At 40.9% G+C, this 25,758-nt stretch overlaps 2 protein-coding genes across 3 annotated transcripts; one reads left to right on the top strand and one right to left on the bottom strand.

Moving 5' to 3' along the window:
- The first annotated feature begins 369 nt into the window (after positions 1-369).
- LOC139301344 (alpha-synuclein-like) lies at positions 370-9,777 on the top strand. Its single transcript, XM_070924710.1, has 6 exons — positions 370-595; positions 990-1,148; positions 1,335-1,364; positions 3,247-3,389; positions 8,309-8,380; positions 9,038-9,777. Exons 2-6 carry the CDS (start codon positions 1,028-1,030, stop codon positions 9,053-9,055), a joined length of 384 nt encoding a protein of 127 aa, XP_070780811.1. The 5' UTR covers positions 370-595; positions 990-1,027; the 3' UTR covers positions 9,056-9,777.
- A 1,406-nt stretch (positions 9,778-11,183) lies between these two features.
- On the bottom strand, positions 11,184-21,644 carry nop14 (NOP14 nucleolar protein homolog (yeast)). Of its 2 annotated transcripts, none has more exons than XM_070924645.1 (19): positions 21,524-21,644; positions 20,884-21,066; positions 19,256-19,390; positions 19,004-19,145; positions 18,591-18,736; positions 18,142-18,279; positions 17,915-18,037; positions 17,665-17,796; positions 17,192-17,537; positions 16,943-17,073; positions 16,734-16,819; positions 16,478-16,613; positions 16,147-16,248; positions 15,586-15,739; positions 15,319-15,478; positions 12,461-12,608; positions 12,219-12,337; positions 11,936-12,091; positions 11,184-11,841 (listed from the first exon to the last, which is right to left on the bottom strand). In XM_070924645.1, exons 2-19 carry the CDS (start codon positions 21,064-21,066, stop codon positions 11,745-11,747), a joined length of 2,634 nt encoding a protein of 877 aa, XP_070780746.1. In that variant the 5' UTR covers positions 21,524-21,644; the 3' UTR covers positions 11,184-11,744. The 2 variants fall into 2 exon arrangements, with proteins under 2 accessions (XP_070780746.1, XP_070780747.1); XM_070924646.1 differs by having other exon boundaries at positions 12,219-12,334.
- Positions 21,645-25,758: the final 4,114 nt, after the last annotated feature.

Raw genomic sequence — 25,758 nt, 5'->3', positions numbered from 1 at the left:
TACTCTTCAATGCAGACAATTCATCGCGGACCTGCTGTGCAGCTGTAGTTAACATCTTACTCACACGTGGGAACACTGAATAGCCCAGTAGTGTTATCTCGCATAATTATACTGCCACTAATTGGTAGTTCGGCCGCAGATGCATTCAGCCGACTGCTGATTTTAAAGAGCCTGCTGCGCCTACACGCTGTGGGCAACCCACGTATACAGAAAGAGCTACGTAATCGTTCGTGTGTGTGTGTGTGTGTGTGTGTGTGTGTTACAGACAGACAGACAGACAGCGGAGCATCTCTTCTCTCGCATCAGCATCACGGGGTTTAATCGCTCTTTCTCCATCCAGGCGTAGGAGGCGTCTGTCAAACCTGTGGAGCGTCTGTCTGTCTGTCTGTCTGTCTCTCTCTCTCTCTCTCTCTCTCTGTGTCCGTCTGTCTGTTTGGAGGACACCACACGCGTCGCTCTGTAGAGTAGTTGTAGTTTGGAAACAATAAACCGGTTTTACGGCTCTTTGGGGGAATCTCTCTCTCTCTCTCTCTCTCTCTCTGTCATCCCGGAAGACTCACCAGATTCTCGCCTTAAAGGAAGTTGAAGCGAACAGGTGCGTGAACACACAGCTCTCTTATTTCTTGTTCTCTTTCGCTTAAAAAAACCTACTAAACATCCTCTATTTTAGAATATCAGCTACATTATTTCCCTGTCGCGCTGCATTACAAGAGGTCCGTTTCCTCTTTTTACATTCAAATTAATAGTAAATCCATTCATGGTTTCTCAGTTGGGCTGTAACCAATTCCTACAGGTGGGATTTTCAGCAGCTGCTAGTATCAACTGCACACATATTTCAGACGGTGATAGTGGCTTGACAAACCTGTCAGAGAGAAAAGTAGGGCGGTGGCACCGTTTTTTTTTGTGTCTTATTGTTACTCATTTTGATGCCGAGCGCTTCGATACGGGAGTGCCTGCTCTCATTTGCGCCTGTTTTGACATCCTCGCAGCTGTGTGTGCGTGTAATTTGGGAGCCAATCAAGCAGCCATGGACACGTTACTGAAGGGTATCTCCAAAGCCAAGGATGGGGTCGTGGCAGCGGCGGAGAAAACCAAGCAGGGAGTGACTGGAGCAGCTGAGATGACGAAAGATGGGGTTATGTTTGTCGGTGTGTGCTGGGAATTAATTTGATTGATGGTCATGTTACAAGGAAAATGGAACAGAAAGATTTAAAACGTTGTTATCTTTAATATTATACATAACTCTGAATTAATGAAATAGGGCGTTTTGGGCCACTGTAGTCTATCGTGTTGGTATTTCTGATTAATTGAGCTTCACCTACATTTCCTTTCAGGTACCAAAACAAAGGATGGAGTCACAACAGGTAATAATTCAGGCTTAAATGCATCTGTTTCATTCTCTTGTTGGTCTGGGGGGAAAAAAATCAATATTGTATAAATGTACAGCCCTTCCTGTAAACATCAGAGCAACATTTTTTTAGTTAAAGTAGGTCTTTGACATAAAAGCAGAAAAAGGGGTTAATCTCGCTGGATCCTCAGGTGGTCTGTAAGAGAGATGTATTGTAACTCTGCGGGTGAGTGAGTGTCATATTTCACCGCCTTACTCGACACAACCTGCCTAACTCCCCATGGGCCAGGCCTTGCCATTTCTCACACATAACAAGCAGAGAAGGTAAGGGAGGCGTCCTGCTATATAGGCATCCAGGGAAACGGCTGTATTGTTGTACCCTAAAGCTGCAATTACAGTTAGTGTTTTGGATATCTTTCTTCTCAGTGGGGCCAAGCGGCCAACATTGGACCTATATCTGATAATCTGCTTTCAGGAGGTCCACATAGGCAGAGATGATGTCTTAAAGCAAAGTGCAGCTTAGTTGTGATTAATTATTATATTCAACAGTCTTGGACTCCATCACCATATGGTGCAGAGTATCGATTCTCAACCGTTTTGGCTTGTTGCCCCTTGAAACAAAGCAACTTCTACTTGTGACCCCGTGTCACTGGTTGTATATGTACCAGTTGTGTCCAGTTCAACAAAAGACAGGTAAAAATGAATATTATTTTGTGTAATGTTCCTTTCTGCTCTCCTATCCTGCTAATAATCCCTCGTTGGGGCCCTGATCCCCGTGTTAATAACCACTGGTGTAGAGAAGACCAAGACAAGGCATCAAAATACAAAACACTGAGTGACCCTCAATCAAACCCTTGTCGTGAATGAATCTTCAGATGCATTAGTTATACGGAGAATGTCTGAATTGATTGATTTTTAGCCTTAGTTTAAGAAGGGAGACTCACTGAATTTCAAACTCTTGTTTCCAGTATACCTCTCCAAAACAGTGACACAAAAAGTTTACATTAAGGTCACAGGATGTAAACACATGTAAAATCAGATGCACTGATATGTAAAATTACACAACAATGCATTGTTAAAACAGTAAAAGGCGGGGTGAAACTCTGTGGAAGGGCTTTGAAAGGAAAGTGCCTCCAGGCTGTTGGCGAGGTTTTTCAGTTAACTAAGGTGATGATCCTGTTTTTAAATAATTCTGCAGGGCGTTCCAGGTAGAAGCAGAGTTAGATAACTCCTTTACCCAAACCTGACTTCAGGTACAGTGATGCAGGAAGTAGCTTCCACCACACTACTGCAAAAAATAGGACGCAAGCAGGCAAAATAACAAAAGCTTAAGATCTTATGAAGTTTGTTTTGATTTATAATCGAGATTTAACTCAATGCTTCAGTATCTTATATTCTAGCAGAAGCACTATTTATAAAACGGGACTTTTGAAAGAGGAAGTATCACAATCTTTGTCTTACAAAGTAATTTAGAAGAAATAAATCGTACCCATGTACAATTCAATGTATTTAGGAGTTTTGTGGCCACAGAAAAAGCAGTGATAAATTACTGTAATAGTTTAGATTACTACAGTATTAACATGCGACAATTCTCACCTTCACGTGTCTGTTTGTTTGGTTGGCTGTGACCACCATATGTTGATACCTTATTTGTTAGATTTTGGTGACTTTATGATAGTTCCTTTAGCACCTTCATCAGGTCAAACTAAGCTGCTGGAGACAAGTCACTAAAGGGCAGCAATCGAATTACATTTCCCTCCAATGCCTGTGGCAGCTTTGACGTGCAGTATTGTGAGATCTGTGTCATGTTTATGTATTTTCTCTACATGCTAATCCTCACAGGTATTGAGGCTCTATAGAGATATACAACCTCCTCCTCTCTTCTTTCATCCCTACAGTCGCAGGTAAAACTGTCTCTGGGGTGTCTCAGGTGGGTGGAGCCATGGTTACCGGGGTTACCGCTGTGGCCCAGAAAACTGTGGAGGGTGCCGGCAATATTGTCGCTGCCACTGGATTGGTCAGGAAGGATCCAGCCAAACAAGTAAGAGAGACACTTTTTTATTTTAAGCTGAACTAAAATTCTTCATTTTTAAGAAATCAGTATATACATCATTGGGGTTTCATGTGTACTTATTTGGGCAAAACTGTAAGTACCAAAATGAAGCCTTTTTTCTTTTTTTTGCTGATGATAGCGCCCCGTACAGTAGTGTTCCAGTGGGTGTGAGTTTTGGGGTCCGACTGATAATGTTGGTCTTGTAATTTGATTGGTGCAATATCTTTGGCACTAAAATAGTTCATAATATTCCTTCAATTCCAACAGATACACAGGCAGCTAACCAACTAGAGCAGTGGTTCCCAACCTGGGGGTCGGGACCCCCACAAGGGGTCACAAGACATATCTGAGGGGTCGCAAGATATTTCAGAGGATGGGAAAGCAGAAAACATATTTCTGCTACACCAAATTATGTTTAATTTTCAAACATTACTTTAATCTTTGCTTATTTCTTTCTTGGAATTACCAGAAAATCTTACCTCAAAAAGGGGAAAAGAAAGGTCACTTGGTCACAACCAGTAAACAAATGGTTTCTGTGGAGAGGGGTCGTAAGCAGACATTGAAGCTCAGGCAGCTTCAAAACAATATGTCCAAAAATGATTTTATCTTCTTTTGAAAAATAAAAATAATATGCACAATAACTGGGGAATAATTATAGCGTATATGTCCTTATACAGAAAGTGAGAAGAATTCAAATTTCAGTTTGACTGTAATGTTTTAATTCGTCTGACTGATTCGTCAGCACTTAACTCCACAGACATATTGATATACTGTTAAACACACCTGTAGAAATGGTAGTTTGCAGCACGGCACATCCCTCCATTTCATGACAGTGGCTGCCAGCTATAACTCTTCACTGTGTCAAAATGGCCTCCTGACCTTGAGTCATTTGTCATCACTTCTCATATCTGCTGTGTGTCTTTCTTCTCGGAAATGAAAGCCATTACATATTGTTAGCTTTCCTGCATTGTTCATCATTCAGTCTGGCCAACGTTTGTCCAAAGGAGGAGGGGGAGGAGGTAAAGGCGGTTTACTATAGAAAACAATTTACTGCTGCGACACAAGTCAAATATGAAAAATGATTTTCCTTTCCTTTCCCCTTTACAGTGGTTTCTTTGTAATCTGTCTGTATCTTTCTATTTTACTTTCTCATTCTCTCTAGCAAGGATTTTGATAGCTGCTCATGTAGATTTTTGCAGATACAGTCATAGCTACCATTTGTACACTGAGGTCATGTGTTAGATATTTTTTCTGGGAATTTTGGGCTTTAGCAAATGTAGGGGGAGTTACATTATTTAAAAACATACAGGTTACAGACTAGGAGGATTACAGTATTTTTAGACTTAACACTGTATACAGCCTTACAACAAATTAACTTTTTATCAATCAAAAAACAATGTTGAGCTCCTTTTCAAATGTGAACATTTTTGATATTTTGGTGGTGTGGTCTTCAGCATTTCAAATGTGATGAATTCATATATAGATTTATGTGGTTTTGGACATGAATTCAAAATTCAAAATATATATAATAGAGCATATAGTAGAGCATTTAATTAACTAAATAAAATATTAAAACTAAAAAATAATTGGGGGCATTGGAGGAAGTTGGACTCATGACCTCAGTAATTCTAAAATATTTGAGACTTTTTTGACCTTTTTGACTGAACATAGAGGCCTACAATGCACTTTAAAGGCACACTGTGGAGTTTTTGACCACTAGTAGCGATATAGAGCAATGTTTTCACAAGTGGGTCCCAAATTTGTTTGTATCTCATGCACACGCTCGAGGGCGCGTGTGACACAATATGTACTCTTTTTACGTTAATACGCTGTTCGGTGACATTAAAGTAAACATGGTTGTAGATAGAGCACATTTTAAAATATTTAAAAAATTGGCTTTATAAATGTTTTGAGAAAAGGGCATTCAGCAGGTTTGTTAAACCTCAAGGATAGATACACCCATAACATTTGTTTGTTAACAAGCAAAAAACCACAGGGCACCTTTAATTACAACATGCACAAGATCCCCAACGTAAATCTCTACATTTTCCCTTTTACTTTACACCAGCTCCTCTTAACCCACCAACTCTTCAAACACAACAAACTTTACAAGAGGAACAGATTGCCCTCATGTTCATGTTCTGCTTTTTGTTTTACACTGAAAAACACTTTTGTTGTCAAACCATAGCAGTTACTCTTCCCTGTGGTTTATATCTGGATTAATAAGGTGTTAAAATTGGATGTAATTCTGAAGGGAGGACTAAATTTGCCTGTAATTACCCTCCTTTCTCATAACATCGCTGTGAGTAGCGGGAAATGATAAGCCAATCAAATATTTCCCTGGGCAACGCAAACACTTTGTTGAATGTTTGTTGTGATGCTCAATTTCCCGTCCCTTAATTAGCGATGAGACACAGGGGAATCCGTAACAACAATTTAGACACAAGAGATAACAGCACACATACACACACATTTCTTTAGCTATGCTTTAATTGGCTGTAATTTGTGAAAAGTACCTGATAAAGAGATAACATATCAAAGAAATTATCAAGTTATTTTTCCTGCCAGAGGCAACAAATGACACCTGAACAAAAACAGCTCTTTTATTTAGGCAATCAAATTTTTAAAATCCACTGCTTTCATCTCAAGCATTTGATTTCATTACCAAGAGATGATCGTGGTGTTTTTCACACAAACATCCAATTGAATCCTCTCATCACCGGGATAAAACACTGATGGAGCTCCACCTGGAATGTGATCAGCCTCATTATGAGGAGCGTTGACAAGCCAAACTGGCAGGGAAGAGCAGACAAACAGATGGACAAACAGACGCAGAGTGGACTGACTGATGGAGCTGTGGTGGACTGACAGAGGAATAAACACACAGATTAGAAGAAAAATAAATAAATAAATCCTGGTATTCCCAGCGAGAGATTGACATGCAGACAGCAGCAGATTGTCCTCATTTAACCATCATTCCCTGGCGGCACAGCCATTAAACGTCATTAATATTGATGTCATTTAAAAATTGATGCCAGGTTGAGAGAGCCCATCAAAGATTGTCTCCCATGTCTGACACACACACACACACACACACACACACACACACACACACGCACACACACACGCACACAGCAGCAAACAGAGGGTGGTGGGATGCTGAATCTGATTAATCTCCTCATCTAGTTGTTTCACCAATTCATCAGCTGCTAGTGACTCATACCAGGAGACAGAAAAGCCTGAAAGAGAGAAGGAGAGGAAAATGACAATGATATAGAAGAGCAGGCAGTGTGGTGGTGGCGAGCTGAGGAGGATACATGACAGGAAATAGAAAATGGTCTCAACAAACACGTCTTATTGCTCAGATTTTTTTAGCGCCATGCAATAAGAGAGACTGCTGTATCTCGTGTCCCTAGGAAGCAATTTTTGCTCGAAAATTGCTATGAAACAATACAGAGATTGTAGGTGACGTATTACTTTGATTTTTATTTGGAAGATTATAGTTTACACCGATATTTAAGGTTTGACTTGTCCTAAAAAAGTTAACAAATCTTTAACTTTTGGTCAAAGTTTAATCTGACCACAATGAAAAGACAAGGCAGCGTTTATTGGTATGCTAAAGTCTGAGTGTGTGTTTGTGTGTGTGTGTGTGTTTACACGACCGCACGTCTCACCGGCTCTGCTGAGTGAACAGATGGAGGCTTGATGGGTGGTGTTAAATGCAACAGCAGGAGGAGAAGGTGCAATAACTGGTTTAAGGTTATGTCAGCCGCCGGTGAGCGCGCCACACACATACACATCCACACACACACACACACCTCAGCACACTGTGACCGCTCCCCATTAAGGAAGGTCAGTTCAATGGCACGGTGTAATCAAGGCACCCTTTCAGCTAGGCAGGAGAGACCCCCCCCCCCTCTTCATTAGCGCTTTATGCCTCGTTTAAGAGACAAAATGCATCATTCGTAACTGCCTCTCAGAGCGACACATTGAGGGGTATAAGTAGGATGATGTCATTTGTCAGTGCCTTCCCAAACCGTTACATGGTTGTCGTCGTGGCTAAGTTCAGAGAACTATGGTGGTTAAAGGAAACCAACGTTGACTGACAAGGGAAACGGAGAGCAAACACGTTTTCTTGACCCTTGAACTTTTCCGTCTGAGGACTTTGATTTATAACGACGTCACAGTATTTTCTACTTTGTTCCCGGTAAACAACTCCTACTGCTGCTAGAGGGGTTTCTCACTTGAACGTAAACAAGGCCATGTGCTTGGTGCTGGAAGTGGCAATTACAAGTGGTACAAAAAAGAAGAGGAACTTCTGTCTACTCAATCACATTCACAAGCTTTCAGTCATAGACTTTCTTCAGCTATACAAACAGAATGCAAGCCACAGTGTAAAAAACTCAAAGGTGAGTCCATGGCATTTGTGGACTACAAAGATGGGGGACAATAAGGGATACAATGTATGATAAGTACAATGTATGTACTTATTGTAAGCCTCGGACAAAAGCGTCAAATACATGTAATGTAATTGAATAAACTGTGCAGACTCTAGTGTACAGAAGTTCCTCTTGTTTTTGGTAGATCTTTCTTGTATGACGTCATATCGGGGTCAAAGTTTGTTATAATGGCCAGTTATGCTCCCATACAAGGCTTGATTATATGCAGGGCATGCATGTAGAGGACACATTCAATTTAGTTTAGTTTGAAAGAGAGAAAAAGTACAAGATAGTAAATATATATAATATATACTAAAATCTTTTACCACTTCATAATATTTCAGTCAGACACACTTTAGTCAATTTTCAGCCCTCCTCCTCCCCTTGTCCATTTTCCCTTTAAACATACAGTAACTCCCAAAAGATCATATATATATAAAACATGTTTTGCTTTGTGTATTTTTCCAGGGTGATGAAGCCTCAGCGGTACAGAACGTGGCAGAGTCACCGGTTGATACTAACCCTGCTGATGCTACAGAGGTGAGACTCCACTAGCAACTGACGTAAAACCTACAGTCAATAATACAAAGCTGCATGTCAAAGTTAAAGAAAGAACAGCTGATGGACAGATAGACAGCCAGAGGTAGATTTATTGAAGAGCCTTAAATTCAAAACCTCAGTGAGAGTGAACAGATTGCACCACCACTGTATTAAAATATTTTAAGGTGATGCTTGGAAGCAGCTTATGGACATTAAAAAGATATAATTGGGGTCACACCACTGTAATCTCAATACTCCTGTGTGAAAAGTGGATTCATGGGGAAGCCTGCTTTTTGTGCTTTCATCAGCCCAAAACTATTTAACTAAATCAGCTGGAATACAAAGGTGAAGGAGCATAGGGACGGACAGTATTTGAATATATTTAATTTAAAGGTTTGTACATGGAATTTGGTGAAGGCTTTCATCCTTAAAGCTGGCTAAATTTGCGTACATTTTACAGACTGAATTTGAGCATAACGTGACAAAGATAAACCATCTCAATGGGTGTTGTAACATTACTTCAACTTGTTTATACAGTTCCTGAGATGTAATATCATCACCATGCTGTATGCTGATGTTTCATTCAAAGTTAAAACGGTCCCGTCGCAGGAAGAAATTTACATACAGACAGTAAACTCACTCCCTCTTCTCTCTCAGGAGGACACCGACGACTAAACTGATCAAGAGCTCCACAATCAAAGATCAATGACCGAAACATTCCATGTCGCTCTGCCAAGTCCCGTTGTGCCTCGTTTGTTGGTCCTTCATGGAGTCTGTGCCCGACGTCTGTGTGTGTGTGTGTGTTGTTACGTATGTCTGTACAGCAGTATATGTGTAAATGTTGTAGAGAAAGAGAGATGTTGTTTGTGTGTGTGTGTGTGTGTGTGTGTATGCGTGTGCCTTTTACACATCAGTCCTGAAAGGGACTTCAGATGTGTGTGTGTCGTCCTCGACCAGCTGTCATTTACAGTGACTTCCTACCACTGAGAATGCCACCTGTTCACTTTGTGTGTGTGTGTGTCTGTATGTACATTTTCTGTCTAACTGTGTGGCTATGTCAACAACTCAAACATGGAAATATACCACAATTTACCACTTCAAGCACCTAAGTGTCTCTATATAAATGAAGAATTTACAGTGATCTGTTTGAAATGGAAGCATAATGATATTCTCTATTTTTGTCTGTATACTGTCACTGTTTTTTGCGGTGGACTATAAAGTGCTGAGCTATTTGTGCATTCATATCGTATTTTTTAAGTTGTCACTGCTGTAACAAATATATGTCATACTGAATGGACTTTTGAAAACCAAGAGCATGTAAAATTACTCAGCTGAACCGCTGTGGAATTTATTTGGAGTTAAGTGTTGAATAAAATATGTACCAAAAAAAATAAACTAAAAAAGTGTGTTGTTGCTGATGTTTTGCTCACGCATGTTCATGTGTGGGGTCAATATTGTTTTTAGAGTCTATATGAAAATAAGTCCCTGCTAGGAATTATGACTGTAGAAATATGGGATTATTTATCTGAGGCTATCAATGGGATGCAGAGATCTGATAATGTATCATATATGAAGCTTTACCAACTAAAAAAAGCCAAATAAGAATAAAAAAAAACATGCATCCACTTCTGGACCCTCTCAAGTATTTAAATGTTCACATGTTGTAATATCTCATGACATGTTTCACATGAATCAAATGAGAAGCTGAAGTGGGTATAATGTTGCATTTTGGGATGGGAACACCCTTAAATCAAAATATGAGCTCCAAAGAAAGAACCAGCTGCAAAAAATCTTTTTATAAACCTGCGGCCTGGAGCACTTTATCGTGTCTTTTTGCACAACTCTCCTGTAACGTGTGTGTTTTAGTATTTGTTGCATTTCCTAAATGTTTGTGCTTGTTGCTATTGTGTGTGTTTTGTCCTCATGGGCCACCGTATTAAAGACATGTTTCATTTATATTTCTAAAATGTGACTTTCCATCTGGCTGTGGGCTACTTGTTTGGACAATACCGTGCTCAATGATGGGGATGTAATGTGATCCAAAATGACGAGCCTGGTCAATGTTTTTCCTATCTGCTATAATACAGGCAATAATGGCCACAGAAACAAGTGAGTGGTTAGTGACAGCGAGGGAGAATGGAGAAGTGTGAGAGGCAGTTCTGTTGGTTTCACCACTCTATTGTATTTCTTATGCATGTACAGAGTGTGTATTCATAATAATCACAAATCAGATTATCTACTACCCTCATCAAAAAACATGTTTGAAGCTATATCACTTGAACAGTTTACCTAAAGCTCAGCACTTCCAAGAAAACAGAGTGAGTCATTTAATTCTCTACCTCTTGCTTTCATTTCTCACTAACGAATCCTGCGGAGAGGCCTGGACTTGTATGCATCCTCACTTGTTATTTCCATACCTGTCAACTGCCGTTTCCTGGAACATCCCTGCCGATGACTCCTTGGTTGTTGTTGTTCACCACGGCTCCATGTGGAGATAGTTACTGTGACAACATGTTTATGTTTTGTATTTTGGCTTATTTCATGATTACAATTTTTGTTTTTTGGCCATAGATCAGCCCCATGGGGGTCCCATGAAGAAATGCATGCTTTGATCACTTTCATATGGATTAGACTTCATGCACTCAAGTGCTAATATCAACTAATGACATGGAGCTATAGTTTATATAGGAGTTCAACATGTATCCCCATCACTGTCTTTCCTCACACATCCCTGCTATATTTCAACAATCCTGTGTGGATGTGGTTTAATTCTCATTTTAAAAAATATACTGACAGACACACATACATGTAAAATGACTATTTAATGAAGCTTTGTGAATGTGCACAGACTGCGTTTGTTTCTGGTGTACACAAGGCATGGGGTTTGCATTATCAATTTCCCCTCTACCATAGCATTTGAAAGTATTTTACATTTTTATGATGGTGGGAAAAAGCTTACTACTGAGCTTACTTTACTGGGCTTGACTGGAAAAACATATGCATCATTGATGGAAAATAAGAGAACAGAAAGAAACTGTGCTTCATTTTTCCTGTACACATTACAGTGATGGATTCTGGTGGGGAAAAAAGAAGAAAGCAAACCAAACATTCACTGCTGTGTTGACTGACACTTCAGTACAGTATCTGATCGTCACATCAGACGCCTACATCAGAATGTTTGACAGCTTGGCAACAGTATAAAATGTGTGTGGCAACAAGGAAGATGAATTTATCCCATCTCATGAAGTACAAAACAGTTCCACATATTTCATCCTTGTATAGGTTGTTATCAGCTGGATGGGAGACGTCCATTTGACAGGGAACAGATGATGGAGAGAAGCAATGAAGACTGAGATTCTGTATTTCACTTCCTCTTCCTCCTCTTCAGGGCCTTCCACTCTCCCTCCTGAGTGGCCAAACTGCCAAAGAGTTCCTTCACTTTCCTCTTTCTCTCTGCATCTCTGAAACACAGAATGTGTTAAAAAAAAGTTAGAGTTTTACTAACACAAGCATTTCACAGAAACATTTTGGTTTGACACTGTGAGTTATCCACACCTGTTCATGACCTCATTGAGCTTCTCTCTGGCCAGGAAGCGCGAGTCCTTCCTGATCTCCCTCAGAGCGCCCTTGAACTCCTTCTTGTACTTGTGCTTCAATCGCTCCTTCTCTCTCTCCTCTCTGCTGCTGCCACGCTTCTTTCCATAGTCCAACCTGACAAATATCAAAGAAGCAAATGAGATACAGATGCACTCCCAACACATTTGCATGCGTCTGGACGTGGTGATTAATTTCAACATTGTTAAAAAATGGCTTTTGTATTCATTGGGTTACCACTTACACTTCAACTATCTTGGGTGTGAGCAGCTTCAGAGGAATGGGCTTCTTCTTCTCTAAAACCAGCAGACTGTGAGTCACAGGAGCACTGCTGATGGTCTCCAGGATCTCACTGTGAAGCTTCTGCAACAAAAACAACAAACATTATGATTAAGGAGAAATTGAAAATAAGATACTTGGAGAGAGAAAGACACAAAAGAGAGAAAGAGAGAGACCTCACTGGATCAAACCCTCTTTGGCACCGACCTGTAAAAGCTCTGGTAATGTTTGGGCTGAAAGATGTTTGGAAAGCAGCGTTCTGATTGGCTGGAAAATGTATGTGAAGGACATGAGGTCTTTGTAGAGCAGGCAGCACCGCTTCACCAGGTCCATGCAAGTGGACAGACACGTCAACCTGCAGAGAGACACGTTAACATGGATGAACATCTCATCATATAGTTTGTTGAATGTACAGTATCCTCTATACATAACCGTTGTTCCAACATATTTATATCGTGTATCTGGAGCCTGTTTCACAGAAGAGGACACATGTCCTGTACATGTTCATGTCTCACAAGGTTTCCTGGGACAATGAATTCTTCCTATCTTGTCTTGGATTAATTTTGTCTCAAGAGGAAGAGTATAAAAGCTGATTAAGAGAGCAGCTTGGTGCTTTAACAGGACTAAGAGGCTACAGCCATGCTAATGGCTCTGGAAGCTGTACTTAGGCGCAGCCGTGCTTGGAGCTAAATGCTAACATCAGCATGCTAACATGCTTACAATTACAGTGCTAACATGCTGCTATAGGTAGAATATTTGAAATTGTTACCATCTTAGTTTACCATGTTAGCATACTAACATGCACTAATTAGCATTAAACACAAAGTACAGCTGAGCCTGATAGGGATGTCATTACTTTTGAAGGTACTTGGTCATAAACCATAAAGTATCTGAGAAATTATAATGGTATAATAATTTCATGGTGCTAGTTGAAAAGATAACATCAAGATGCATCCTGAGGGAAGTGTGAATGTACAAATTATCATGGCAATCCATCCAGTAGACGTCAAGATATTTCACAGGATAGGTGATAAAATTTGACCTGCTGGTGATGCTAAAGGAAAAGTCATTGGATCATCAAAGTATTTAGGATTCATCCTCTGGGGACCATGAATGTCTGTACAAAACATCATGGCAATCCATCTAATAGCTAGACCAACACTGCCAGCACTAGAGCCATGACACTAGCATGGCTAAAAACAAACAGAGTCCAACATTCTGTGTGCAAATACGCATATTCATCTTTACACATTTAGACTCACTTTCACTTTCATGCAGTGTACACTCACTCTGTCCTTCCCTACCCAAAGGCTGCATCACCCTGGCAGTAATTACACCACAGCTACTCGGCTCCTCGCACACAGCTGCTGGTGTGCATGTGTCACTGTGAGGCCTGAAGGAATGCAGGAAGTAGAATATGACTGGGCACCCAGGTGTGAGGAGCAGGAGTCACGTGCAGCGCGGACGTTCATAACAGTGTGGAGGACACTGGTCTGGATCAGACCTCCAGGCAAGGCATTTTGAAGATGATTTACTGAGCAGGTATTTAGGCTGCAGCAAGCCTCAGCCTGAGTCATAATGAATTAAAATACTGTAAAACAACTGCTGCCTTCAAATGAATACATTGGATAAATCAATGTATGCTTTTGGTTAATGATTACAGACAAAAGAAAAATCTTGTCACTGACATTAGATATTTAAATGATTACACTGGTGTGTATTCTTTATGACTCATATGTTTACTTATTTCCCTTCCTACAAATATAGCCATTAAATACAATTAAATTCATTTATCTCCATCATAACTGTGTTTGAGTCAGAGTGATTTACGGCATGTTATGAGTATTAATGTTAGTTGAGTACGAATATATATGTGTATATTCTCACAAACTGTGCACACAATCACGATCCGCTGAAGCCTGTTTGCAAGCTTTGCTGTGTGCCCACACACCAGCTGCTGTGTGAAAGCACGCTGGCGACTCATCAGAATCACACGAGTGGATGTATCAGCTCTGAGCCATACAGTCTGCACAGGTAAACATCTAAACATATCTTAGGTTTTCTTATCCGTACAGTGGCGGCCATTAATGCAGACCCTCATCACACATTCATTCTTTATCAGCACTGCAGGGCGGGCTTGTTTTTATTAAATGTTGTAAAGCAACTGGTTAAAGGAGAGGTCTCTATGAGTACATGTTTGTGTGCTTCCATTTTGTCTTCAGCTTTTTTGCAAAGGAACAAATGAGCAAATCTTTTTTCTCTTCTATAAAAAGGTAAATAATCAGCCCCACTTCCTGTGTTCTTGTCTTGCCATTTCATTTTTTGGTGGTCCAAACTGAACATGAGAAGAAAGACAAAAGGCTTTCTCACACTTTATCTCCCTCCCTCTCTTCCTACTGGGCCTATAATTGTCTCCAGGCAAGTGTTCACTCTTGTTATTACATGGTGTTGTTACAGACTCAATTCTGAATGGCCAATTAAGGCATTCAGAGTTCTGTTGTTTCTGAATGCCACGTCTCTGGAGGTCAGCTGTATATACAGAGGGGTATGAACAAAACGTCTGGGGACACCCGTGAAGGGTCTTGGCTTGGCTTGAATGTTTTTATTTTTTTTTCCGATTATGGTCTGGGTCGCTGCAGTACGGACTCAGCCTTAATGGTGCGCGTCCTGTGACATCCACCTATTCACAGTAATAAAGCTCCAGTAAATCTGATGTGGAGAGAGATTTTAAAGACCCAATGCTACCTTAATGACTCAAACATCACTTATAAGCAAAGTTACTCGAACTGTTAACTACTCTGGACAAGGTGACCAGATTTAAGGAGGTTAGGGATGGGATGTAGAATGAAGGCCGTATTCTTGTCAGGATGAAAGGATTATAGCTGGCTCTGCAAACTACTCAATACACTGCTGTTTCACAACACCAATTTGGTATCCTGTAGCCAAGAGTTGTTGTTCCTAGGTAACTGCTGACTGCTGTCTTGTTTTTCTATGTTGTTGTAGCAAATTGTAAAATACTAATGCATCTATGGTTTAAGGGTTTGACCAGCTTCTTTCCCTCCTACCTATGGTGATCTCTGTCAAGGTCATCTTTGAGGTCCAGGTGCTGGGTAGCAGACAATGGAAGGCTTTTCTTGCTCCAGCTCTTGCAGGACTCGGTGTCTAACAACACCAGCAGATCACTGCACTTCCCCGACGGCCTGAATGGCGGCACCGCAGTGTAACCTGCAACATAACGTCAAAGTCTGTCTGCTCCGTTTCACCTTACCAATGCTGACCCCAAAACGTGCATAATAGACTTGTGGGGAAGTGCTGAGAAACGTGAGTGCTACCTAGAGAAGTCTTGTCCCGCACGGCCAGATGCAACGTTCCAGCCAGGAAGTTGACGAGCTCCGGCAGGAAGCGCTTTGAAAAAGAGACGTACTCCACCGCCAGACAGCACAGCACTAAACCTGATGTCACGTCCTGTAGTGATCTCACTGGACACTAAGGACGTACAAAAACACACACAGGTATGATTATGGCATTAATGCTGAAAATCAAACATTCGTTTATCCAGTGACATTGATTTTGTGGTATTTAAGAGGAGATTCGCTTCAGGATAACATGTGTTTCAGCTGCAGATCTGGAGAGAAAACAGTGTAACTTCATACAGCTGTTGTGACCTGGAAAACGTATCATGAATAACTGAAAATGTTTGGAGGTGTATATTTGGAAAGCCCCTTCTTATCCGGAGAAAATACGCACGCACGAAAAAACAAGAATAATGAGATGGTGAAACCTCATTAGAAGTCACACAAACACATAAACAGAGGCAGGTGGGCCAGAACAGTCAGTGCAAAAACAGCTCTAACAACACAGACAACAACAAACACACCGAAGACTATGTGTACCTTGATGAGAGCCTGGCTGATGTAAAGCAGCGCTGGAGTCGTAACTGGGTGTCTGAAGTCGGAGGTAGGAAACAGCAGAGCCGTCATCTTCAGATAGACAAGCTTGAAACACATAAAACAAATGTACTATAACTGTTTTTGTCATACGCAGAAGAAAGAATGAGAAAAAGATATTCTGAGCTGAGGCTAGAATGCATACAGGGCTGTGAATTGACCTATAGACCAACAATGAACACTGACCAGGTCACATAACATTTAAAACCTCTAAAACCTCTATGCACCCTGGTGAACATTCAAAATATTTATGGTATTCACAGCAAAGAATCCATACCATGTCTAGTGTTGGGAAAGCAACATGCCCTTTGACCTCAAGCACCTCCTCCATGCTATGACCAGCGTCTCCGAGGATGCTCTGCATCGCCTTACAGGCTGCTTCCGGAAACATCTGACACAGGGTGTACAACTCTCTATAGCGAGAAAAAAAAAATTCAAAATAGAGCAGGAATGAACAGATGTGTTTAGTTTCAAGGACTAAATATTTGAATCAGGAGGAAAACTTGAGAAAGAAAAACACTTTTTGAACTCACGGTATGAGCTTATCTATGGTGGTGAGTTCAGGTGGACTCCTGGTGGCCAGTTCTCCAATGTACTCCAACAGATAACCACACAGTTTCTGAGGCAAACAGAGATAATACTGTAAGTTCATACAGCACTAAACGCAGCCAAAAAAATACACATACAGAGACAGAAGCACCACAATAATTTAGAGAAATATTCGTACTACTGCATATTGTACCTGCAGTTTGAGCTTATTGCCTACAGCCAAACTAGCGTGGTTACATTTCTGAGTCCTGGCCACAATGAGGCGCTGGTTGTCAGGGGTGTGGCCGTGGAGCAAATCTTTCAGGTCGCTGTAGCTCTCCGGAGCTGCGAGAGGAAGAAACACAGAATAAAAAAGTATTTCTTTGTTAAAATCAGGGTCAAATTACGGTCTGATTTTAATGACATGGGTCCTGAGCGTAGTTTTGTTTCTGTGTGTAGTTACCAGTAAATGTGTATGGGAGCTCTGCTTTAGCTGCCTCTTGCTGGGCCTTCACCTCCTCTTTGCTCAGACTCTTGCTCGCTTTGGCACTGGTCTCTTCATCCTCCTGTTCTCTCTCCTCATCCTCACTTTCTTGCTCAGACTCCAGGTCTGAGTGACCATCTTCTTCTTCACTGCTGCCCTCCTGCTCCTCTTCCTCCTCTCCTTCTTCTTCATCTCCATCTTCTTCATCTCCATCTTCTTCATCTCCATCTTCCTCCTCTGCCTCAGATCCCTCCTCCTCGCCACTCTCTCCCTCTTCTTCGTCTTCATCCTTATCTTCCTCCTCCCCAATGTTCCATTTTCCGTCCTGGACACACAGAAGAAATGTGAATTAAAACACATTCTGTATTAACATATAAATCAACAAAAACATGAAGGATATTCCAGACATGAAAAGGTTCTTTAACACACTTTCATATCGCGTTTTCTCTTACCTGATAAGACAGGGTCTTTTTGTCTTCCTTATCCAGGATGAAGCCATCATTGAGGTCATCAGCTGACATGTGGATCTGACTCTGTGCACTGTCGCCGACTTCATCTCCCATCATCCTCCTCAGACGGTCAGCCTGGAGAAAGCACACAGCACAATAAATCTACCATCACACAGAGCATTAAAATACATTAAAACAAATATCTTATGTGGTAATGACAATGTTCAACAGCCACCCTGCACTGTGAACATACCTCGAGTTTCTGCAGCTTCTCCCTCGCCTCCCGGGCCAGCTCCTCTGGGGTTTTCATCTTCTCTGAGGGCTGAGCCTTCATCTCAAAGCCAAGCTCTCTGACCCTCATGTCATACTCTTCCAGCTGGAACGCACAGAGAGAACAAAGAAACATCAGCCTCTGCCACTGATGAATGACAGCAGACAGTGGGGGAACAACATTTTGCTGGTCAATTGGTGTGGCCCTACCTTGGGCTTCTCCTCCGGTTTGTCGGCACTTTCAGCTTTGGGCGTCTTTTTCACCATCAGAGCCTGGATGCTCTTCCACTCTTGATCCAGCTTCTCTGTCAGCTCCTGCGCCTCCTCCTTCTGCACCTGTCGTTCCCGCTGAAAGACAAAAAAAATCTCAGAAGTTAATTATCTGGACCACAAGACACATCTCCCCTGGAATATCACTACGACCATGAGTCAATAAAATGCCAACATCCTTAAAGAAGGCTGGTGATACTCATATTTTTGTTATCGTCAACAAATACCATGAAAAGACCAAAGCCAACAATGTGTCTGTACTTTCCGACTTCCCATACAATTCCATATGGTGAGAGTGCAGTTCACTTGTTGGCATACATCCATGTTTCACAGGGTGAAAAGGTCAGCGTGGAAGCAAATGAATCAACCGGATTGTGTTACTGGCTCACCTTCTCCTGCTTGGACTTCTGGATGAGCTCTTCAATGAGCTCCTGTCTGGACTTGGCCCTCTGGCTTCCTTCTTCCTCCTCCCGATCCCCTGTTTTCTTTTTGAGGAGGCCCCCTCCTCCTCCAAAGTGGGAGGCGGTCAGCTCAGCTAGATGAGAAAGAGAAATAGTGTCACTATTATGTATACTGTCGCTCTGTCATCTATAATATGACTTATCAAAACAAGCTGTGGGCTGGGAACGATAAACCCCCACCTACAAAGTCACCACGTCCATGGGCTTTGCGTTTTGATGATATACATTCTATTTTATCATCATTTTTATAATCATCCAAAGATCAGAGATTGACAATAAAGGAGGAAGGGAGTTAGAGTAACTTTCTGTTCATCTGGTAATTGGAAACAAGCAACACTCACCTGACAAAAGACCTTTCTCTTCCGATTCATCGTCACTATTCACAAGGTCATTGAATTTCTCCATCTCAGCCAGTGACTGGCCATAATGAGTCAGCTCCTCCTCCTCGTTCAGGTTGTACACATCCTTCTTATCGTGGACACGCTAAAAGATGAGAGTTTAGTATACATTGGGAGATTTGTTTATTGAATGGTAACCTGCATGTCAGGACCGGTTTGTCCTCACAAGTAATACAAAATGATTACACCACTGACCTGTCTCTCCATTGCGAACCTCTGTAGGATTTTCTCTTCTGGTGCCATCTTGGTGTCATACTCTCCAAAACGTCTGTCAATCAATTTGTTGGACTTGTTCTTCTGTTTATATTCCTTCAGGAGGGTTTCTTTTCTCTACAGATCAAAAATTAAGAATTGCTTATGATTTCTGTCCAAACACACACACAAAAAAGCTCCAACACGCTACAAAAACATTGATTCTTTATTAGAGACATAAATGTGTTCCAATTCCATGTTAAATCAAAGCTGCTTCACTGATCAATCAATCCGATCTGATAGCAGCAAAAGCCTCAAATGTATACAAACATTAAAAAAAAAATCATGAATTAGAAGTAAAAATTGAATCAAGTGTGCAGGATCTACTTTCATTCTCACTTTAACTTGTGCTTAGTTCTGTTCATGTTTCTCTCTGTCCTCACAAAGCTCTCAGTCTCTCCCAGCGTGATACTGTGAGCACCAGGCTTCACAGCACAGACAGTGTTAAATGGATGATGACTGCCAGATACAGTGCTACAGTAGCAGTTTTATTGTTTTATTTATATTTATATATCAGACGGCAGAGTCTGCCTTCCTTTTCTTTCTTCCATTTTCTACTAACATTTGCAGCTGCAGTTCCCAGAGTGTTTGGTTAGTTTGGTCAAAGAACTTGGGGCCATTTTCACAAAACAACTTAAGGCTATAAATATCTCCTAATTAAACAAAATAGGGGAACTCATAAAAATGAGGGGCATGTCAGTCTTAAGTTAAGGACTCCTATGTTTTTGGTCCAACGGTAATTCTCAAATCATTTTAGCACTAAAATCAGTCAGCCGCTGCCGGTAATATACTTCATCCCTTTAGCCCTTTGTAAAATTACACAGATAATGAACTCTCAAATATACAATTAGACGGCAGTTGGGTTAATAAGGATCCAATCCAAAGGATCATGAAGACATTCAAATAATCCAATAACACTTTTGTGCATAAGCAGCTTGCAGCGCTGATGAATCGGAACATCTCGGCTATCAGAATTATTCATCAAACCAAAAATGCGCTCCTCAGACTCTACTTTGTTCAGCAGTTCATTAAGTGTACTTTAAATAATCATCAACTGCAATAAATTAATGAATAGTTAATTAATGTCATGGACACTGGAATATGTAGAATAATTACATCATCAAAAGATGAAGATTTGTTAGTTCAACTGGAACATTTCACAGTATCAACATGCAGATAGTGTTTGAAGCCAGAAACAAAAAAAAAAGCAATATTTAAATGTTACATGTATGAAATCTGTGACTAATACTGAAAGTAACTAGTAACAGCAGCTAATACTTAAAATGTTCAATTTGACCCTTTTATATTATCTTATAAGATAACATAAGATAGTCCATAAATTCACTAAGCTCAAAAAGTAAAAGTAAATAAAAATGAGGTTATTATGTTTGTTATTATTTGTGGGACCCTTAGTTTGTATGAAGGACTGTAAACACAGAATATGGATGTTTGTCCATTTAAGGATTTTGGAAATTGAGGATAGAGGAATTGTATTAGCTGTGTAAATGACCTGCAGAGAGTGAAGTCGGTGTGGTGAAGGTGGAGAGTAACTACATGGGCTTTTCTCTTACCTTATTAATGGCTTTGGATCGAGACACACCAGGCAGACCCACGTCATGCTTGGTTTTTCTCCCCAGAACATCAAATTTCTTCCTGTTGATTTTCACCTCAAAAGGGTTGTTTTTGATCTCAGTAGAGGTCTTGGTTTTGCGGACCTTGTCAGCAAGGCTCCTCTTCTTAGGCACCTTCCCCATCTGTAACACAGTAGTGATGAGCTAACACCACTGACATTACAGACTCAGGCTACCTTCATCTGAGGTGAAACGCTTATTCAGTACACCCCATGATTAAATAGGCGCCGAATAACATGCCATTTTTGGTCTTCTTACTATCTTTATTCTGGTGATTGGTTGGGTTTTGGATTTTTGCTGCTATAATGGTGCAAATACCTCTCCTGAATCAGCTGAGATTCGCCTCATGTTACTCCTGCTAGCATTAGCTAACAGTTAGCTTTTAGGACATTTTTAGGTCGAACACTGTCGTATAAGAGTGACTCTAATGTTTTCAAAGCAAACGTATCAAATGTAATAAAAACGACGAGTACACGACAAAAGGCAAAAACTGGAGCTACTTTACAGCCAACTAGCTTCACTATGAGCCGTTAACAGTTTGTAAACAAACTCACATTATCACACAGAGGGGGGGGTTTACCTTTCAGCCGCGTTAAGGGGTCGCGTTATTAAATCCAGGCGGAAGAAAACATGGGACACTAACGCTCTGCCAACGCTGAATTGTATTAAATAACACTTTAATATTTTACTATCCACGTTGTTTCACTGAGTTTCTATCTCCAGCGTGCACAAGTCTGAGGTCAGAGTTCAAAACAAACAAGCAGACAAGAGCAACTTCCGGTGTGAGTTTCCCTACAGCGCCTGTAGCGTTGAGAATTGGAAGTTCATTCATAGATGACAGAAAACTGGGTATAATATAAAGTAGGCCAGCACAAATACACGAGAATTGAGTCTGATGTTTTATCCCATACGTAACATGAATGAATATAGTTTTTATTGTAGTAGCAGCATAAACCACAAACATTGCTCAGAAGGCAGTCATGTCTGTTTACAACAGATGTTCAAGGTCCCTGGAGGATACATTCGAACAACTTTGGTGAACCTCTGACTTTTCCTTTAGGCCAACATTAGGTTGACATTTTAGCTGTCCACACATTCATGATCCCCAGAGGATGAATTGTAATAACTTTCCTGACTTTTCATCTACAGTACGCCTGGTCAAAATGTCATCTTGTCCAATATGACCAAATAATGACATCCTCATCAGCCACAGCTGTGCTTAGTCTTAAGTGCTTATTAGTAAATGTTACCATGCTAACACGTTAAACCATTTACATAAAATAAAAACAAAACATTTTAAACATGTAAAAAGATTAACAAGCTCTTCAAAATACATAAAAAGAGCAGAAGATAAAACATTTTAGTATGATTTAATAAAATAGGTGAGGTAACAAAGGCAGAAGTGTTTCTGAAGTTATAGATTTAACCTGAGCAAATGTATTTAGTTCAGTGAAGCTTGGTAACAATTAGGATTCCTTGACTAACTTTTAAATAATAAAATAGTTTTGTGATGCTTTCTGTTCGAAGTCCGTTTCATATGGATTAGAGAAAAAAACTGTTAACTGTGTAAAAACGTATTGAACCTAAAATATGCTAAAAGTCCATCTGTTGCACTTTATCTACATAGAGTATAGGTATTTATTGTGTCAGAGACGTTTAAGAAAGCCGACATTTTCTAGCTGTTGTCTTGGCTGTCGACATCTGAAAGTGGAAAGTGAATGAAAGGTGGATGGACCATAATAAAACAAATCATGGCTTCTTAAAGTTCGGGAATTTCATTCTCCGTTTATTTCAGTTCATTATGACTGGTTTTTTTTTACACACAGACAATAAAAAGCTATGAGCTTAAAAACTACCTAGAACTGGTAGTAAACACATTCATCAGTGCAGTGAGGGGAGGGGGCTCAAGCTGCTCCAGCATCAGAACAAGTGGCTGGACTCTGATGTTTGTGTGTCAGTTGGTGCAGCGGGGGAGACCAGTGCTGTGGACGCTGTCATTGGAGAGCCCGGCCAGTAGATCTCGTACACTTGTGGCAGGTGACACATGTTGCACACAGGTAGAGTCACTGGAGTCTGTGTGTGATGTGGCTGCATCACTGCTGTCTGCGAGGTTGACGGCGTCGTCACACCCATCTGTGAGGTGGAAGGCACCATCATAACTGTCTCCACCGGGTTCAAACACAGCTTCTTGGCTTGTTGAGTGACCTCTCCGGGTGTAGATGCAGACGCTGCAATACAAACAAACAAAAACACCGGTCAGTCCACTTAGTCCACTTTATAACTTTCAAAACAAGATGAAAAATATAATAAATATAATACTATTTTGGTACTAATATTGAATAATGTCACATTTCATTTGAAAAGATTACAACTTGTGTTTCTGTTTAGATCTCTTTTGTAATAATACACAATTTTAGTTGAAGATAAAAGGAGGTCTCATACCACACTGTTTTAGACAACCATAACTTTCTTGTTAAAAGTGTCCTAATTTCATCCCCACTATCGCCAATGCTTTCCAAAGCATTTAAGTAGTTTGACAAGGGGTAGAAATATTGTCTTACCTTCAGTATTGGTGGGGGCCTTGCTCCTGTTCCTCTTTCTTTTTTTGCCCTACACAAAAACAAACACAAGACTCTTTTCAGTGGCTTTCTTTCATCAGCTCTAGTGTAGTGATGTAAACACGTGTGAGTTGTATGTGAGCAGAGTGTACATACATAATTGTCTCTGGACGACCAGTCGGGGTGTTGCTGTGAGTGGAGCAGCCTCTCCTTGTCCGCCTCCTCATAATATTTCGCCTTCTCCTCATTTGTCAGCGACTTCCACTGTGGACAGACAGTAACATGCTGTCAGCACACACAGACACACAACTACAGGCCGGCTAGTGCACATGCAGGTACAGATGCATAAATGTGCAGACAGATCCACATTCATCCTAAACTGAGTCCCACAGTGCATTTGTTTATAAAATGCTGGAAATCCCCAGTTTAAATTTAGATATGTTCTCTGGTCATGTGACAATGAATGAAAATAATTTCTTCAAACAACAAGACTGCAGAAAACTATCTTTTACCATTACCTGTAACACTGAGTTACAGGTAATGGCTAAAAACATACAGAGCAAACATACTTACTCTCTGTCCCAGGATAGTGTTGACCGCTGCACTATCTTTTACGTTCAGTTCGGCCACAACGTTTGGCCTCTGCTCCTTCCTGAACAGCATGAAAGCATTTGGCGGCTTCTTTACATACAGCCGATCTTCATCCATCTGGTTGTCACGCTTTCTCTTTCTGCGAAAAGACACACGTAAAACGGTCAGGAAAGAAGTACTTTAGAAGGAAACAGGTCTTCCAGTTGATCACTGCCACAGATCATGAGCCAGTCACAGAAAAGAAATGTACATTTTAACCCAAACTGTCCAGAGCTCGCTTACTTTGACATGAGGATGTTCTGTGGAGGAGCAACCGAGTAAGAAGGAGCGAATGGATCTCCTGCAACCCTGTAAACCACCTCTCCGTTCCTTCATAAATAAAGACACACAGAGATATTTTAGATAGAAAGTTTAAAGAAACAAACAGAAGCTCAATAGCTGTGTTCTCGTGTGTGTGTGTGTGTGTGTGTGTGTGTGTGTGTGTTTGTTTTTATGCGTGAGTTACGTACAGTACTCCAATAGGAGCCAGGTTCTGTGCCATGCATTCAGGGATCCCCACCACTGGCACACCATTATACTGGAGACACAAACACACACAACATGTGATTAGACAAGATGCAATGCTATCATGTGTCCACCAGGTGTCAGAGTTTCCACTCTCTTTTAGTTATAGCAACTGCTTGAATGAGCTGCAGTGGCGAGTAGGGAAACAAGACTAAGAGCCATGCCAGCAGCTGTAAATAGGCTCAGGAGTGTGTATATAAAAAGCTATGCAGGAGCCTTATTAATGCAGCATTTAATGAGCGCCAACCTCATTAAAACAACATTTTACCTCTAACTCTGACTTACTATCAAAAATGGCCAGGCATTGCTATCATTTTCCCACAACAATATGCTACTAAACCTGCTGTCTACTGCACTGCGTCTACAACCAGACAGTGATGATGGCTCAGAGTTTGTGTGGTTAACCAGGGTCTTACTGGGTGTGGAGGAGCAGTAGACTGTATTACCAATATACTGTACAAAGCAATAATTAGAGGTGTATCACAGGGATGGGAAAGTCATCTTCGCCATGTGCGCCAAATGCATTTTTGTCTGGTTTCACTGTCACCTGTGTCTGGTTCAATAGACTGTGTCTGATATGATTCCCAGCTCAATCTATTTTCTTTTTGTATATATATATATATATATATATACAAAAAGATATATATATATATATATATATATGTGCGTGTGTGTGTGTGTGTGTGTGTGTGTGTGTGTGTGTGTATGTGCCCTATCCTTTAATTAGTAGCTTACCTGTCCCTGGCTATAAACACCTCCCTGCCTGTTCAGGTGACCCGACTGCGTGACATTTTGTTGCAAAGCAGGGACAAGAGGAGGAGGTGGAGATGGAGGTGAAGGGTTGGGAGCGTCTCCCAGTATTTCCCTGATCACTGCCTGGAGAGTGGAAAGCACTTTGAGCTGTGACTGACATTTATCTTTTTTGATACGGGTATTGATAAAGTTCTTATGACACCTATCCCTAACCTGCACTTGGTATCGTACCTCTATCTGGCTATCATCGGCCTGAGTGAACAGGTTAACAGCTGCTTCCAGGGGGATGCGTCCATCATATTCTGGGACAGGAGGAGGAGATGGAGGTGGAGGGTTGGCTGTTTCCTCA

The sequence above is a fragment of the Enoplosus armatus genome, chromosome 18 (assembly GCF_043641665.1).
Source record: "Enoplosus armatus isolate fEnoArm2 chromosome 18, fEnoArm2.hap1, whole genome shotgun sequence".
Taxonomy (NCBI): Eukaryota; Metazoa; Chordata; class Actinopteri; order Centrarchiformes; family Enoplosidae; genus Enoplosus; species Enoplosus armatus.
The sequence above is the reverse complement of the archived record's forward strand: the minus strand, read 5'-3'. Positions and strand labels throughout refer to the sequence as shown.